The 17,559-nt window shown below is 42.1% G+C and overlaps 2 protein-coding genes and 1 long non-coding RNA gene across 6 annotated transcripts in view; 2 read left to right on the top strand and 1 right to left on the bottom strand.

The window, feature by feature from the left end:
• Nucleotides 1–69: 69 nt before the first annotated feature.
• LOC118364521 (zinc transporter ZIP1-like) lies at nt 70–16,478 on the top strand. Of its 2 annotated transcripts, XM_035746129.2 has the most exons (5): nt 70–392; nt 571–796; nt 12,608–12,899; nt 14,467–14,597; nt 14,956–16,478. In XM_035746129.2, the coding sequence occupies exons 3-5, from the start codon at nt 12,710–12,712 to the stop codon at nt 15,649–15,651; spliced, it is 1,017 nt and encodes a 338-aa protein (XP_035602022.1). In that variant the 5' UTR covers nt 70–392; nt 571–796; nt 12,608–12,709; the 3' UTR covers nt 15,652–16,478. The 2 variants fall into 2 exon arrangements, with proteins under 2 accessions (XP_035602022.1, XP_035602021.1); XM_035746128.2 differs by lacking the exons at nt 70–392; nt 571–796 and adding an exon at nt 11,606–12,171.
• Nucleotides 13,902–17,559, bottom strand: part of LOC118364523 (uncharacterized) — a 4,236-nt gene continuing 578 nt past the window's right edge. Inside the window, exons 2-4 of the long non-coding RNA XR_004821602.2 lie at nt 17,149–17,266; nt 14,282–14,329; nt 13,902–14,137 (exon numbers count right to left, since the gene is read on the bottom strand). This is a non-coding gene — a long non-coding RNA (uncharacterized LOC118364523). The remainder of the gene's footprint in view (nt 14,138–14,281; nt 14,330–17,148; nt 17,267–17,559) is intronic.
• The window catches only part of LOC118364519 (CREB-regulated transcription coactivator 2-like), a 22,513-nt gene continuing 21,572 nt past the window's right edge, over nt 16,619–17,559 (top strand). For all 3 annotated transcript variants that reach the window (XR_008087940.1, XM_035746124.2, XM_035746125.2), the window contains exon 1: nt 16,619–17,212. Coding sequence is in view for 2 of the 3 variants with exons in the window: in XM_035746124.2 (XP_035602017.1) it covers nt 17,039–17,212 (174 nt within the window). In the remaining variant the exon portion in view is untranslated. The remainder of the gene's footprint in view (nt 17,213–17,559) is intronic.

The raw sequence follows: 17,559 nt of genomic DNA on the forward strand, positions 1-17,559 counted from the left end.
TACAGTTCATAAACGTAAAAAACAAACGAAGTCCCTCCCACTTGACCCCTTTGATTTATGTGTGAATACTTCGTGGGCACAATGTAGCAGTGAATTAGATATTGTACTGGACATACTGGAAAAGAACAGTTACAGTATCGTATTGAACTCAAAAGACCTTGAATTTTGGCAACATTCTCTATTGAGACGTTTTTGCAGAAGGAAAGTCAGAGCAAAACCAAAGGATCATGGCAAAATCTAAAAGTGTGTCACACCATCTGGAGTTCTGACTTTAAACAGGTCATGGATATCTCATAGCAGTGTTGATGGTTTGTAATACATGGCTGGCACATCAATGATGGCTGGAAGAGCCTGGTCGGTTGGTGTTCCTTGCAAAAATGGATAGCAGGGTGGTGAGTCAATCTTTGTATGTGTTCACTGCTCTCTTTGCACTTATCTATTTACAATAGACACTTATCTTTTTGTCTCACCATTCTTGCTGGATTGACTGATCAAGAATGGAAAAGGCAGCCAAATGTTGCGATCTTGAATGTAACTTTGTGAAATTGTATCATTCCCTTTACCCTGTAGGTGGCGTTAGTGTCTGTCCTGCTGGTGGATGGTGGGGAGACCATTGTGGTGCAAGGGCTGTGGGTGGCTCCTAGTGTGAGTGGCCAGGGGATTACTGGTGCCATCCAGAGATATGTGACAGTGTATTCCTGCAGTCACTTTCCACAGGTCACTTGCCCGAAGAGTGTGCCGAGGACACGACCCCACACCTGAAAAACTGTATAGATGTCACCTGTTGGCCAAAGAGGTAGGCCTACATAGCTTGCATGCCAGTGTGGTTTGTATTGAGCAGGGACGTGCACAACTGTAGTCCTTGATGGCCACAGTTCTGAGGCCCAGTCATTTGACATATAACATTCTCTAGTTGTGTAAGTTGTGTAATTTACAATTATACACTACAATTCAAAAGTTTAGGGTCACTTAGAAATGTCCTTGTTTTTGAAAGAAAAGCACATTTTTTGTCCATTAAAATAACATCAAATTGATCAGAAATACAGTGTAGACATTGTTAATGTTGCAAATGACTATTGTAACAGGAAACAGCAGATTTTTACATGGAATATCTACATAGGTGTATAGAGGCCCATTATCAGCAACCATCACTCCTGTGTTCTAATTTGAACTTGTACTTTTAAAAATCCAACTCTCTAAAAACAAGTCCCTCACCGTTGCCGCCTGCTATAGACCACCCTCTGCCCCCAGCTGTGCTCTGGACACCATATGTGAACTGATTGCCCCCCATCTATCTTCAGAGCTCGTGCTGCTAGGTGACCTAAACTGGAACATGCTTAACACCCCAGCCATCCTACAATCTAAGCATGATGCCTTCAATCTCACACAAATTATCAATGAACCTACCAGGTACCACCCCAAAGCCGTAAACACTGGAACCCTCATAGGTATCATCCTAACCATCTTGCCCTCTAAATACACCTTTGCTGTTTTCAACCAAGATCTCAGCGATCACTGCCTCATTGCCTGCATCCGTAATGGGTCAGCGGTCAAGCGACCTCCACTCATCACTGTCAAGCGCTCCCTGAAACACTTCAGCGAGCAGGCCTTTCTAATCGACCTGGCCGGGGTATCCTGGAAGGATATTGACCTCATCCCGTCAGTAGAGGATGCCTGGTTATTTTTTTAAATGCCTTACATCTTAAATAAGCATGCCCCATTCAAGAAATTTAGAACCAGGAACAGATATAGCCCTTGGTTCTCTCCAGACCTGACTGCCCTTAACCAACACAAAATTATCCTATGGCGTTCTGCATTAGCATCGAAAAGCCCCCGTGATATGCAACTTTTCAGGGAAGTTAGAAACTAATATACACAGGCAGTTAGAAAAGCCAAGGCTAGCTTTTTCAAGCAGAAATTTACTTCCTGCAACACAAACTCAAAAAAGTTCTGGGACACTGTAAAGTCCATGGAGAATAAAAACACCTCCTCCCAGCTGCCCACTGCACTGAGGATAGGAAACTCTGTCACCACCGATAAATCCACCATAATTGAGAATTACAATAAGCATTTTTCTACGGCTGGCCATGCTTTCCACCTGGCTACTCCTACCCTGGTCAACTGCACTGTACCCCCCACAGCAACTCGCCCAAGCCTTCCCCATTTCTCCTTCTCCCAAATCCAGTCAGCTGATGTTCTGAAAGTGCTGCAAAATCTGGACCCCTACAAATCAGCCGGGCTAGACAATCTGGTCCCTTTCTTTCTAAAATTATCTGCCAAAATTGTTGCAACCCTTATTACTAGCCTGTTCAACTTCTCTTTCGTGTCATCTGAGATTCCCAAAGATTGGAAAGCAGCTGCGGTCATCCCCCTCTTCAAAGGGGGAGACACTCTAGACCCAAACTACTACAGACCTATATCTATCCTACCCTGCCTTTCTAAGGTCTTCGAAAGCCAAGTCAACAAACAGATTACCGACCATTTAGAATCCCACCACACCTTCTCCGCTATGCAATCTGGTTTCAGAGCTGGTCATGGGTGCACCTCAGCCACGCTCAAGGTCCTAAATTATATCTTAACCGCCATCGATAAGAAACAATACTGTGCAGCCGTATTCATTGACCTGGCTTTTGACTCTGTCAATCACCACATCCTCATCGGCAGACTCGATAGCCTTGGTTTCTCAAATGATTGCCTCGCCTGGTTTACCAAATACTTCTCTGATAGAGTTCAGTGTGTCAAATCTGAGGGCCTGTTGTCTGGGCCTCTGGTAGTCTCTATGAGGGTGCCACAGGGTTCAATTCTTGGGCCGACTCTCTTCTCTGTATGTATACATCAATGATGTCGCTCTTGCTGCTGGTGAGTCACTGATCCACCTCTATGCAGACGACACCATTCTGTATACTTCTGGCCCTTCTTTAGATATTGTGTTAACAACCCTCCAGACGAGCTTCAATTTTTTCATTTTTCATTTTACCTTTATTTAACTAGGCAAGTCAGTTAAAAACAAATTCTTATTTTCAATGACGGCCTAGGGACAGTGGGTTAACTGCCTGTTCAGGGGTTGAACGATAGATTTGTACCTTGTCAGCACGGGGGTTTGAATTTGCAACCTTCCGGTTACTAGTCCAATGCTCTAACCACTAGGCTACCCTGCTGCCCCATTCAATGCCATAAAACTCTCCTTCCGTAGCCTCCACCTGCTCTTAATGCAAGTAAAACTAAATGCATGCTTTTCAACCAATCGCTGCCCGCACCCACCTGCCCGTTTAGCATTACTACTCTGGACGGTTCTGACTTAGAAAATGTGGACAACTACAAATACCTAGGTGTCTGGTTAGACTGTAAACTTCTCCTTCCAGACTCGCATCAAACATCTCCAATCCAAAGTTAAATCTAGAATTGGCTTCCTATTTCGCAACAAAGCATCCTTCACTCATGCTGCCAAACATACCCTCGTAAAACTGACCATCCTACCGATCCTCGACTTCGGCGATGTCATTTACAAAATAGCCTCCAATACCCTACTCAATAAATGGGATGCAGTCTGTCACAGTGCCATCTGTTTTGTCACCAAAGCCCCAAATACTACCCACCGCTGCAACCTGTACGCTCTCATTGGCTGGCCCTCGCTTCATACTCGTCGCCAAACCCACTGGCTCCAGGTCATCCACAAGACCCTGCTAGGTAGAGTCCCCTCTTATCTCAGCTCGCTGGTCACCATGGCAGCACCCACCTGTAGCACGCGCTCCAGCAGGTTTATCTCTCTGGTCACCCCCAAAACCAATTCTTCCTTTGGCCGCCTTTCCTTCCAGTTCTCTCCGGGACAATGACTGGAACAAACTACAAAAATCTCTGAAACTGGAAACACTTATCTCCCTCACTAGCTTTAAGCACCAGCTGTCAGAGCAGCTCACAGATTACTGCACCTGTACATAGCCCATCTATAATTTAGACCAAACACCTTTTCCCCTACTGTATCTACTTTGCACATTCTTCCACTGCAAATGTACCATTCCAGTGTTTTACTTGCTATATTGTATTTCCTTCGCCACTATTGCCTTTTTTTGCCTTTACCTCCCTTATCTCACCTCATTTGCTCACATCGTATATAGACTTATTTTTCTACTGTATTATTGACCGTATGTTTGTTTTACTCCATGTGTAACTCTGTGTTGTTGTATGTGTCGAACTGCTTTGCTTTATCTTGGCCAGGTCGCAATTGTAAATGAGAACTTGTTCTCAACTTGCCTACAATAATAATAATATAATATATGCCATTTAGCTGACGCTTTTATCCAAAGCGACTTACAGTCAGTCATGTGTGCATACATTCTACGTATGGGTGGTCCTGGGAATCGAACCCACTACCCTGGCGTTACAAGCGCCATGCTCTACCAACTGAGCCACAGAAGGACCTACCTGGTTAAATAAAGGTGAAATTAAATTTTAAAAAATGGCACATTGTGTTAGGTAATCCAAGTTTATCATTTTAAAAGGCTAATTGATCATTAGAAAACCCTTTTGTAATTATGTTAGCACAGCTGAAAACTGTTGTTCTGATTAAAGAAGCAATAAAACTGTCATTCTTTCGACTAGTTGAGTATCTGTAGCATCAGCATTTGTGGGTCCGATTAAAGTCTCAAAATGGCCAGAGACAAAGCACTTTCTTCTGAAACTCATCAGTCTATTATTTTTCTAAGAAATGAAGGCTGGCTCTAAACTGGCTCTAACCAGAATAGAAAGAGGAGTGGGAAGCCCCAGTGCACAACTGAGCAAGAGGACAAGTACATTAGAGTGTCTAGTTTGAGAAACAGATGCCTCACAAGTCCTCAACTGGCAGCTTTAGTAAATATTACCCGCAAAACACCAGTCTCAATGTCAACAGTGAAGAGGCCAATAAAAATAAAATATTAAGACGGGCAAAAGAACACAGACACTGGACAGAGGAACTCTGCCTAGAAGGCCAGCATCCCCAAAGTGAAATATACCTGCTGGAGCGCGTTCTATGGGTGGGTGCTGCTATGGTGACCAGTGAGCTGAGAAAAGGCGAGGCTTTACCTAGCAAAGACTTATAGATGACCTGGCGCCAGTGGGTTTGGCAACAAATATGAAGCTAGGGCCAGCCAACGAAAGCATACAGGTCGCAGAGGTGGGTAGTATATGGGGCTTTGGTGACAAAACGGATGGCACTGTGATAGCAAATTGGATGTAGTCTATGTAGAGTGTTGGAGGCTATTTTGTAAATGACATCGCCGAAGTCAAGGATCGTTAGGATAGACAGTTTTCGAGGCTATGTGTGGCAGCATGAGTGAAGGACCCATTGTTGCAAAATAGGAAGCCGATTCTAGATTTAATTTTGGATTGGAGATGCTTAATGTGAGTCTGGAAGGAGAGTTTACAGTCTAACCAGACACCTAGGTATTTGTAGTTGTCCACATTTTATAAGTCAGAACCATCCAGAGTAGTAATGCTAGACGGGCAGGCGGGTGCGGGAAGCGATTGGTTAAAAAGCAAGCATTTAGTTTTACTTGCATTAAGAACAGTTGGAGGCCACGGAAGGAGAGTTGTATGGCATTGAAGCTCGTCTGGAGGTTAGTTAACACAGTGTCAAAAGAAGGGCTAGAAGTATACAGAATTGTGTCGTCTGCGTAGAGGTGGATCAAAGAATCACCAGTAGCAAGAACGACATCATTGATGTATACAGAGAAGAGAGTCTGCCCGAGAATTGAACCCTGTGGCACCCCCATAGGGACTTCCAGAGGTCTGGGCAACAGGCACTCAGATTTGACACACTGAACTCTCAGAGAAGTAGTTGGTGAACCAGGCGAGGCAGTCATTTGAGAAACCTAGGCTGTTGAGTCTGCCGATAAGAATGCAGTGATTGACAGTGTCGAAAGTCTTGGCCCGGCCGATGAAGACGGCTGCACTGTATTGTCTTTTATCGATGGCGGTTATGATATCATTTAGGATCTTGAGTTTGGCTGAGGTGCACCCATGACCAGCTCGGAAACGAGATTGCATAGCGGAGAAGGCATGGTGGGATTCGAAATGGTCGGTGATCTGTTTGTTAACTTGGCTTTTGAAGACTTTAGAAAAGGCAGGGTAGGATAGATATAGGTCTATAACAGTTTGGGTCGAGAGTGTCAGACACTGCAAGGACATCAGGGTTGGCGGAGTGTGCTAAATCAGTGAATAAAACAAACTTCGGGAGGAGGCTTCTGATGTTAACATGCACGAAACCAAGACTTTTACAATTCCAGAAGTCATCAAATGAAAGCGCCTGGGGAATAGGAGTGGAACTGGGGGCTACAGGGCCTGGGTTAACCACTACATCACCAGAGGAACAGAGGAGGAGTATGATGAGGGTATGGCTAAAGGCTATAAGAACTAGTCGTCTAGTACGTTGGGGACAGAGAATAAAATGAGCAGATTTCTGGCGGTGTTAGAATAGATTCAGGGCATAATGTACAGACAATGGTATGGTAGGATGTGAGTACATTGGAGGTAAACCTAGGCGTGTGGTGATGGGAGAGGTTTCGCCTCTGGAGGCACCAGTTAAGCTAGGTGAGGTCTCCACATGTGTTTGGGGTTGGACAAAAGAGCTATCTAAGGCATTTTGAGCGGGACTGAGGGCTCTACAGTGAAATAAAACAATAAGAACTAGCCAAAACAGCCGAGTGATCATAGGGGCAAAAGAGAAGCAATAGGTGAGCCAGGGTGCCGTTCTGTAGTCACTTACTACGCTAGGCGAGCAGGGGACACAGCGTTCAGAAAAGCTAGCGGGCCGGGGCTTGTAGATGGTTCTTCGGCAACATCGTAACAGAATAGCGGAGGTATTGTATTCCTAGAATTAGCTGCTATATGGGCCTAGCTCGAGGCTAGCTCAAGGCTAGATGGTGCTTGCTTCGGGACAGAGGTGTTAGCTAACAGTAGCCACTCGTTTGCAGCTAGCTAGCTGCGATGATCCGGTGTAATGATCCAGAGCGGCAGGAATCCGGTGTTGTGGTAGAGAGAAGCAGTCCATATATTATGGGTTGATATCGCGCTGTGCAGACTGACAGGTGTTGTCCGAGCTAAGGCTGACTGAAGACTGCTAGCCATGGCTAACAAGGACTAGTAGCTAGTTAGTTGGCTAGCTCCTGATGGATGTTCCAGTTATAAGGAATAAAAAATTGCAGAGCCGTACCACATTGAGTGAGACGGGTTGCAAGAAAGTATATTTAGTTCATAGATAGAAAGTGAGATTAAGATATATACAAAATAGACCGGTTATTTACACAGGATAAGATACGGGATAAAACAAAGACAAACATCCTACTGCTACGCCATCTTGGATCCGGTGTGTCGGATTGTGTTGTTGAGCATTCATGTACATATAATAACACCGTAAATTCAAAAGCTGTATCTACATACTGAATTCCAAACCAGGCCTTTAGCCAAAATGTCAGACAATATGTTTAATATATTCATGTCCTTTATACTGTATTTGGTGGTTTATTCATATTATGGAAAATATAAATTGGATAGGATCTCCTGTATACTATGGCAAAATAGGACAGTTATTAATGGCTTCAGGGGCAGAATGACAGATTTGTGCCTTGTCAGGTAGGGGGGTTTGAACTTGCAAGCTTCCAGTTACTAGTCCAACACTCTAACCACTAGGCTACCCTGCCGCCCCATGGAACTCTGTTTTTCTCTTTTTTTATACAAGGCAAGGTTTGCCTCTTTATGATCTCACATGATCTCACCTCATAAGAACTGGGTTGTGGCATCAGCAATTTCTGCCTCAATAAATACATAAAACATTTGTGTTGGTGATCTTTTGAAAAACACAGAACAATATACTATGCAATCAAGATATTTTTATTCTATACAGGAAGTAATAAAATACATTACCCAGTGAGCAAAATTGCTTTGAAAATACTTTTCGATACGTTGACATCACGTGCATTTCAGGTGCCGAATGAAAGGTTAGAAGATGTCTTATACGGACATCAAAAATACGTCTGTAATGGATGTCAAAAAGACAATTTACAGACGTGAAAAATATGTATTTTTCTGTCATTGATTCTATGGACAAATTTCAACTGCACATACATTCTCAATTAAGTAAGCATTCTATCACAAGAATATAGGAAAGACTGCAACTGAAGTATTTGATCACCTACCAACCAGTAGTTCTGCTTTTCTGATGTATCAAATACTTATGTATATCTCATGCAATAAAATGCAAATGAATTACTTAAAAATCATACAATGTGATTTTCTGGATTTTTGTTTTAGATTTTGTCTCTCACAGTTGAAGTGTACCTATGATAAAAATTACAGACCTCTACATGCTTTGTAAGTAGGAAAACTTGCCAAATCGGCAGTGTATCAAATACTTGTTTTCCCCACTGTATGAGTGTCTGCTGAATGACCAAATAAAAAAAACGTGGATTGATGGCAGCCTTGTGAGGAAACTGAAAGAGAGAGATGCTGCTTAAACACGGCAAGGTGACCGAGCACAATTGTATGTTTAAACAGTATAAATATGATCAATACAGATAGATTAAGATGACAAGACACTAGTATAGGGACAAAGTGGAGGGGTAATTCAGCGGGTCTGACAAAAGACGTATCTGGCAGGGTCTTCTAACATCCATGGATTTCAAAAAGAAAGCCAATCACGTCACAGACACCAACGCCGCTCTACCGGATGAGCTGTTTTGTTGCCTTACAACCTGGAATTAAAATGTATTTTTTGGAGGTTTGTATCATTTGATTTACCCAACATGCCTACCACTTTTAAGATGCAAAATATGTTTTATTGTGAAACAAACAAGAAATAAGACAAAAAAACTGTCAACTTGAAAGTGCATAACTATTCATCCCCCCAAAGTCAATAATTTGTAGAGCCACCTTTTGCAGCAACAGTCCCTGCTGATGAAAAACATCCCCACCTGCTGCCACCGCCATGCTTCATGGTGGGGATGGTGTTCTCTGAATGATGAGAGGTGTTGGGTTTGCGCCAGACATAGCGTTTTCCTTGATGGCCCAACAGCTCAATTTTAGTCTCATCTACCTTCTTCCATTTATTTAACTAGGCAAGTCAGTTAAGAACAAACTCTTATTTTCAATGATAGCCTAGGAACAGTGGGTTAACTACCTTGTTCAGGAGCAGAACAACAGATTTTTACCTTGTCAGCTCCTTCCGGTTACTAGTCCAATGCTCTAACCACTAGGCTACCTGCCGGCTACTTTCCATTTGGTTGGGGAGTCTCCCACATGCCTTTTGGCGAACACCAAAGGTGTTTGCTTATTTTTTTCCTTAAGCAATGGCTTTTTTTCTGGCCACTCTTCTATAAAGCCCAGCTCTGTGAAGTGTACAACTTAAAGTGGTCCTATGGACAGATACTCCAATCTCCGCTGTGGAGCTTTGCAGCTCCTTCAGGGTTATCTTTGGTCTTGTTTTGCCTCTGATTAACGCCCTGCTTGCCTGGTCTGTGAGTTTTGGTGGGTATGGCAGGTATGTTTTGGTGCCATATTCTTTCCATTTTTTAATAATGGATTTAATGGTGCTCTGTGGGATGTTCAAAGTTTCTGATATTTTTTATAACCCAACCCTGATCAGTACTTCACAACTTTGTTCCTGACCTGTTTGGAGAGCTCCTTGATCTTAATGGTACCGCTTGCTTGTTTGTGCCTCTTGCTTAGTGGTGTTACAGACTCTGGGGCCTTTCAGAACAGGTGTATATCTACTGAGTTCATGTGAAATCAAATGAAAGTTTATTTGTCACGTGCGCCGAATACAACAGGTACAGTGAAATGCTTACTTACAGGCTCTAACCAATGGTGCGAAAAAAAGGTATGTGTATGTGTAGGTAAGTAAAGAAATAAAACAACAGTAAAAAGACATTTGAAAAAAGAGTAGCAAGGCTATATACATACACATGTTAGTCATGCTTATTGAGGTAGTATGTACATGTAGGTATTGTTAAAGTGACTATGCATATATGAAGAACAGAGAGTAGCAGAAGCGTAAAAAGAGGGGTTGGCGGGTGGTGGAACACAATGCAGATAGCCAATGTGCGGGAGCACTGGTTGGTCGGACCAATTTAGGTAGTATGTACATGAATGTATAGTTAAAGTGACTATGCATATAAGATAAACAGAGAGTAGCAACAGCGTAAAAGAGGGGTTGGGGGCACAATGCAAATAGTCTGGGTAACCATCTGGTTACCTGTTCAGGAGTCTTATGGCTTGGGGGTTTAAACTGTTGAGAATCTTTTTGTCCTAGACTTGGCACTCCGGTACCTCTTGCCATGCTGTAGTAGAGAGAACAGTCTATGACTGGGGTGGCTGGGGTCTTTGACAATTTTTAGGGCCTTCCTCTGACACCGCCTGGTGTAGAGGTCCTGGATGGCAGGCAGCTTTGCCCCAGTGATGTACTGGGCCGTATGCACTAACGGTCGGAAGCAGAGCAATTGCCGTACACTTTCCCGTTAAAGTTTTTTTTAAAGTTAAAGTTAAAGTTATTTTTTCGTTTCACTTCACCAATGTGGACTATTTTGTGTATGTCCATTATGTGAAATCCAAATTTAAATCCATTTAAATTACAGGATGTAATGCAACAAAATAGGAAAAGCGCCAAGGGGATGAATACTTTTGCAAGGCACTATAAACACCTTTTTCTCACACTTCGAGCGTTAACGACTCTGATCTGCCAAGGAGAGCCCCAAGGAGGCTACGTGCTTAGGTCTCCACAGAGGACATGTGTAAGTCATTCAAACGTGTTAACCCTCGCAAGGCTGCCGGCCCAGACGGTATCCCGAGCCGCAACCTCAGAGCTGATGTGTTTTCAGACATTTTCATCTCTCTAGCTTAGGCCGTTATCCCCTCCTGCTTTAAAATGTCCACTATCCTCCCAATCCGTAGCACTCACACTTTGAGAGGCCAGTCATAGACCACATCACCTCCTCCGTCCCTGACACACTCGATCCTGCACCGCAGCCTGGTATGGCTACTCCACAGTCGCTGACCTCAAGGCTCTACCGAGGGTGGTACGCTCGGCCAGTATGTTTAACAAGTTTAAACATCACATTAGAGTATGGCAGTTTAGCACAGTACGGTATGGCCCGGTACAGGACAGTCACGTTTTATTCAATAGAGTACAGGTAGAGTAGATTAGAGTAAAGCAGGGTACAATACAGAGCACTATTAAAAAATGTTTTTGTTTTTAAAGAAATCAACATCTGTAAATGCTTGGATGGGAAATGTAGGCCTATACTCGTTCACTACAGTACTTCCCACAAATCTAAAAGCAGGATCGGTGGAATTTGGGGATAGTAGAAAGAGATTCCAACATTTTTCTTAGGCTACTCGTCATGTTTCATGGTCATGGCTGTCATCCCATTTCTGACACCAGTGTAGCGAACAACAAATTCGGTTCTTGGTCCTATCGGACCAATCATAGAACTCTGTATGTAGCCAAATCAATGCCAGCCTGGACCAGATCAAATCTAAACCGATCATAGCCGTCTGTTGACGTTGAAATCAAGGCCAGTCCGGACCGCAACAAAAGAATATATAAATACCACAGGACCAGAAAAAACTACGTCCTTTATTACATTGCCTGACGGTAAATGCTTAGCTAGTATGTAGCCTACTAGGTTAGGGAATGCAGCAGAGGTGTGGTACTGGAACGCATGCGATTGTCATATTTCGCACATTTACTGGAATGATACAAAGTCTAGAGATGGCACATGATGTCCCCTCAATCCTTCATCTGTTGCAATTGTGTGCGATTTAATAAGTGATACAATGTACATAATTTATTGTATCAAAAGTCCACGAATGAATAGACCGCAGTAGTTCGAAGTTGCTCCGAAACAACTGATAAATGACCTGTTTAGCGGACCCCAATCTTGAGATGAACTATCGACAGCTAAAACGCAGATCTGACTCGAGATCAGATTTCACTGAGCGTTGATGAATCCGGGATATGCCCCTCCCTCGAGGTCGTCCCAGCCTCATTCTGATCAGTTGAATCATCACTTCCCGTACAGAGTGCATTTTTTTGGCATAGCAGTAATGTAATTTTGCTGCCTTTTTCCCACTTGTTATTAAGTCTGTGCCAATACAAGCTGCTCACCAAGGCTGTCCTTTTATGAGAGAATACGACAGAAGGTAGTACATTATTTATGCTTGCTATTTGTAATGTGAGAGACGCCATAGGCAGAAAGCTATACGTTTAGTCATATTGTTTAAAACTTTTTATGGACTAGCGATAGTTTTTAACTTTCTAAACAGCTGTACATGACATTATAACAGTCCCGGTAAAGCAATGTAATATTATCTGATGTTAGATCAGTCACATGCTTTCTATGCCACCCCTTTCCTTCACAAACTGTATGTTTTCTATCCTTTCACATAGTGTATCTGGGAATTCATGTTATTTGTTTGCCAAGATCCCAGAGCAGATGCTACAATGTGACATTGTCAGAAGTCTCTCACCCTAAACCATGGGCACTATGAAAATGTATGCAATAAATGTCAAACTGTGTTTATTTGTCTTGACTTGATTTGAATGTAGGCAAATTTTACTCAAACTTCTCTGATGCAGGTGGTCTACCCCTCCCCATTCGACTGTAAGCCAATGGAGGGCGTCTGAGAGCTACTCTTTGCTGTTTCACTCAGGAGTGAAAGAGAAGCAGGGAGTGCAGAGATGGCTCTCAGAAAAGGATCTTCTGTTGCCCTCTCCGGGTGGCCATCTGAAGTGCAGATGAACCCAGTTTATGTCCCTGGCCTGGAGGTAAAGCTGGGAGCACTGGTTGTTCTTTTCTCCATCACACTGGTCTGTGGCTTCGCCCCTTTGTGCTTAGTCAGGGGGGCAGGGAGGTGCAATGTAGACCCAGGTAAGTGGTACTTTAGATCAGAATGAATTTTGAGAATGTGATTTAAAGGTAAAACCATTTGCATTAAATACAAATTTGACAGTACCCCTTTTGAATTTAATAGAACCTGCCTTACATTCTTTTTCTCATTGTAGAAGTGCTCAGAAAGTTACTTTTTGGACCTGAATGGCAAAATAGTCAAGAGATAAAAAGTACTCAGTTGACCTATTTTGCATACACACCATCCCATGAGACATCCATCTCTTCATCACTGGAAAAGCTAAAAACAGTTGAGATTTACATATTTAAAAGCTTATGAACATGTTTTTTGAACATTTTGTTTCTCCCTTAAATGTCAATTACACACAATGTTGACTTGGATGGGAATATCAGTAGTTTTATATTATACTGTCAATACTCCATAGGAAACCTTTTGAAATATAGATCATAGAATAGACATTACCATTTAAATTGACATTTGACAATGGGTGGACCAGCAGAAATCTTTGTTAGTAATTAGAAGTACAAATGTCATTTAAATTAAAATGCCAATGGTGTACCAGCTAAATTGCAGAGGTCTGAAGGGATAGGTCCATTCTATGAAATATATTTCTATGATTGAAATGACACCCACCCTGTATTCAAGACCATGTTGCGTCTCAACCGATGACGGGCACAGCACACAAACCTCAGATATGGTAAAAATATGGTCTAAGCTACAACATACAGTACCAGTCAAAAGTTTGGACACACCTACTCATTCCAGGGTTTTATTTTAATTTAAAAATGTTCTACATTGTAGAAACATAATGAAGACATCAAAACTATGAAATAACACATGGAATCATGAAGTAACCAAAAAAGTGTTAAACAGATCAAAATGTATTTTATGTATGTGAACATGAAGATTATTTTTTAAATAATTGATGTTAAGGTCAATTATTTTTCAAATTAAAAACATTTTTCAATAAATGATTAAGTAGTTTGATAACCCTGTTTTGTAAGCTTTTAAATGGCATCAAACTGAACCGTTTACTTTTTCCAGTGATGAAGACATTTTGAGCACTTATCTCCTGAATGTTTTGGGATTGAGGTCACTTTCTGACCACTTCTTCCATGGGAAAACATGTAGGAACGTTTTGTTTAAATCAAAAGGGATGCTGTCAAAAAGTGATTGAATTCAAACGGATTTATCCAAAAAGAGGTCCTGGGTGTAAACTTACTTGTCGACTCCTATGTGTTCCTTCCTTTCACAAACCCTACACGAAACAGAAAGACCCCCAAATCCATGTAAAGACAGTAGCATGTAAGTGGGTTCAACTTCCATGCACATCCGATAACGTTGCACAGGGCTGAATAATAAAGTGCAGGTAAATTAGTAAAAGGAAGACATACCTACTCACTTTTGTGTAATCTGTTCCCAGATGTTGCCAAAATGTAGTCTGTCAAATCTGTATATTTTTTCCATGGAGACCAGATGAAGACCAACAGGTTAAAACATTGACCGTACTTGTTGTAGAGCCTTTCAATAGACTTGCATGACTGGCTGATACATTTGTGGCTGAGTTGAGTCTATTGTATTCCACAGAAACGCGTCACAAGGTAGTGAGCTTGGTGAGCTGCTTCGCTGGAGGAGTGTTCTTTGCTACTTGCCTTCTGGACCTGGTGCCTGACTACCTATCTGGGATCAATGAAGCATTTAGTAGCCTGGGCATTACAGTAAGAATTTGGGGAAGTCCCCATTAGCGGTGTCTTTTTTTGGTTTCTGCCCTTCCGGTTAGTCATTTCACATCTGATTAGTATTTAGGAAGCACAGCGTTATCTTGGTCTGCCCTGTATTACTTGATGTCAGAATTACATTTTTAATCCTTGTCAAATTTGAATGCTGAGAAAAATACAGATGAATGACTTTGTGTAGACTCATCAATTTCTGTTCGCAGACACCTTTTTTTTAAATAGATTTTTTAAATGTTACACTTGTCAGCTTAATCTGACTGATTAGGCTATCTTTGCGGTAGTTAGTTATTCCAAGTAACTTATCGTGTGTGTTATCCTCTTGTCTATCTACCCCTTCCAGCTTCAGTTCCCTCTACCTGAGTTTATCATAGCCATGGGATTCTTCTTGGTCCTGGTGCTGGAGCAAATAGTCTTGGCCCTCAGAGACCGATCGGCGGGCCACTCTGAAGAAAGACGCGCACTATTGGTGGACTCCAGCGTCCAATCACATGACAGAGATGGTCGGAGACACTCCCACCACTCCCATGGTAGGGAGGAATTAGGGGGAGAGGATGCCCACTTCCATGTGGACTTTAACTCCACCTCGGCCATCCGGGCCTTCATTCTAGTATTTTCCTTATCTCTGCACTCAGTGTTCGAGGGTCTGGCTGTGGGGTTACAGGAGGACAGTCAAGAGGTGCTGGAGATCTGTGTTGCTCTACTCCTCCACAAGAGCATCATCTCTTTCAGTCTAGCCCTAAAGCTGGCCCAGGGAAAGCTGCGGCGGGCAGCCGTGGTAGGTTGCCTCCTGCTCTTTGCCCTCATGTCCCCAATGGGCATTGGGTTGGGCATTGCCCTCACCGAGACCAAGTCATCCCCCCAGCACCAGCTGGCCAGGTCCACCTTAGAAGGTCTTGCGTCTGGCACCTTTATGTATATCACCTTCATGGAGATCCTGCCCCATGAGCTAAGCTCCCCGCAGAACCGTATCCCCAAGGTGGCCATGATTCTCACTGGGTTCGCAGTGGTCACTGGGATGCTGTTCATCAAAATGTAAATATTCTGTAGATCAATTCTTTGGGTCTGATTCAAACAAAAACAAATTTCCTCTTGCGCCGTGAGAATGCAATTTGGACTGATAAGCATTAAACCATGTTTACAGCATGAGACCAAAATATACTCAAGCGTGTCATTAATTCAAACAAGTTTTCTTAAGGTGCAGGGTGAATGCTGGTTTGCCTTACACTGGAAACTTGATTCTTTTAGTTTTAATATGTAGATGAATGTTATTCATTCAGATTTTAAAAAGGATATAAGCTAATCCTGCCATGCTTTGAAATTAACATCATATAACGTTTTCTATTTTAGATATGAGAATTTGAATCTATCTATTTTTTATATAAACAATGACATGCTTCACAAATGGCGTTCTGTATACCGTGATGTGGTCAAAATGACCTGATTTAAAAAAAAAAAAAAGTAATATGACCATTATAAAACTCCTGGTTTGATATTATAGCATACCTAATGTTTTGCTGCCGTGTAATCTGACTCGCTGTGTCCTGAATTGTACACACATTTGTTTGTTCAGTATTATGACTGCCTAGCCCCTAAAAAAACATAAGAGCATATACAGCTGGCTACTACTTTAAATGCTTAAAAAGATACATGGAGTGGTTGCTCTTTGTCAGAGCCTTACATTGAGATCTAAATATAGGCCCTTATTTCACTGCCATGTGGTGAGAGCTTTGAATTAGTCCTCTATTCTCTTGTAAAACTTGAGTTTGAATAATTGAAATGGCTGTTCTTGTTTTTATGTTCACTTTTATATCAGCACTTGTTTATCTGTACCTGGTTTACTGATTTAAAAGTAATCTGAAATTATTTAACATGTTTCCTAGTTCTTTTTCACCCGGAGAGCAATAGTATTAGTGATGAGTATGATAGTGATCAGACAACCAGTCTGGCAGTGTATTTTACTACTGAATAATCTGGTTTATATGCAGCCATTTTATTTTGAGAAAACCAACCAATACAATAGTTGTATTTTGGAACAATTTAACGTTTAAAAAAAAAAATCAATATCCATTACACAGTACTGTAATTTCTGTGTTGACCTAGCCTTACATACAATTTTTTTTTAAATAAACTACATGCCCCAGATTGGCTTGGGCGCTCACTTTCTCCTCCCCCCCACCAAGTCAGATGGTTTCGACTAGCTAGTTACCACAGCTACAAAGTCCAAATGGTCTGTCGTACAAATTCATGAAAACAAAAATAACTTTTTGGTCTTCATTTATGGTTAACTGTGTTAATGTTAGGTTTAAAATCACATTTTAAGAAGATAAATTGTAGAAATAGGCGGCCCGTATCACTTTGTGGCTATAGTAACTAACGTTAGTGACAAGTCAGATCATCCCACTGCGTGAAGTCGTTCGGCAAATATGTCTGCTACGGATGTAGGCGGTTGTGGACCCGGAGCAGGACCCAGTTCGGGTGCTGGGTCCGGGGCATCAAACCCTCGAAAATTTAGCGAGAAAATAGCTCTACATACCCAACGTCAGGCTGAAGAGACTGCTGCTTTTCAGGAGGTTATGATGGATATCACCTCTACCAGGGTAAGTCGGAGGGGGAGGCAGGGGAGGAAAGCTGGAGTAAGTACAGGCCCGGGGCTTGTCAAGAGGGTACACAAAAAATACGAAAATTATAAACCAATATTAGTTTAGCAAAATAACTCTAGGCAAGAATGAACGTTATCCACGATGTGCCTTTATCTGTTGGAGTATGAATGTCTTTGTAGTTATTTCACCTATCTAACGTTAACTACGATGTTGATCGCTATCTTATCTAACTTGTCAAAAGTGTAATGCGAACCAGCTAGCTAGTTAACTAAAGTTAGCGTAAATAAACGAGTTAGCCACATATGGCTAACTCAGGGCTAGCTAAGTAGTATTTCAAATTCAGT

The sequence above is a fragment of the Oncorhynchus keta genome, chromosome 31 (genome assembly GCF_023373465.1).
Source record: "Oncorhynchus keta strain PuntledgeMale-10-30-2019 chromosome 31, Oket_V2, whole genome shotgun sequence".
NCBI classification, from domain to species: Eukaryota; Metazoa; Chordata; class Actinopteri; order Salmoniformes; family Salmonidae; genus Oncorhynchus; species Oncorhynchus keta.

Bases quoted from the DNA above. Each gene is read 5' to 3' on its own strand.
- LOC118364521 (XM_035746129.2), top strand. From the start codon at position 12,710: ATGGCTCTCAGAAAAGGATCTTCTGTTGCCCTCTCCGGGTGGCCATCT. The intron at 12,900-14,466 runs GTAAGTGGTACT...TGTATTCCACAG, and splicing joins GAGGTGCAATGTAGACCCAG to AAACGCGTCACAAGGTAGTG. The intron at 14,598-14,955 runs GTAAGAATTTGG...TACCCCTTCCAG, and splicing joins TTAGTAGCCTGGGCATTACA to CTTCAGTTCCCTCTACCTGA.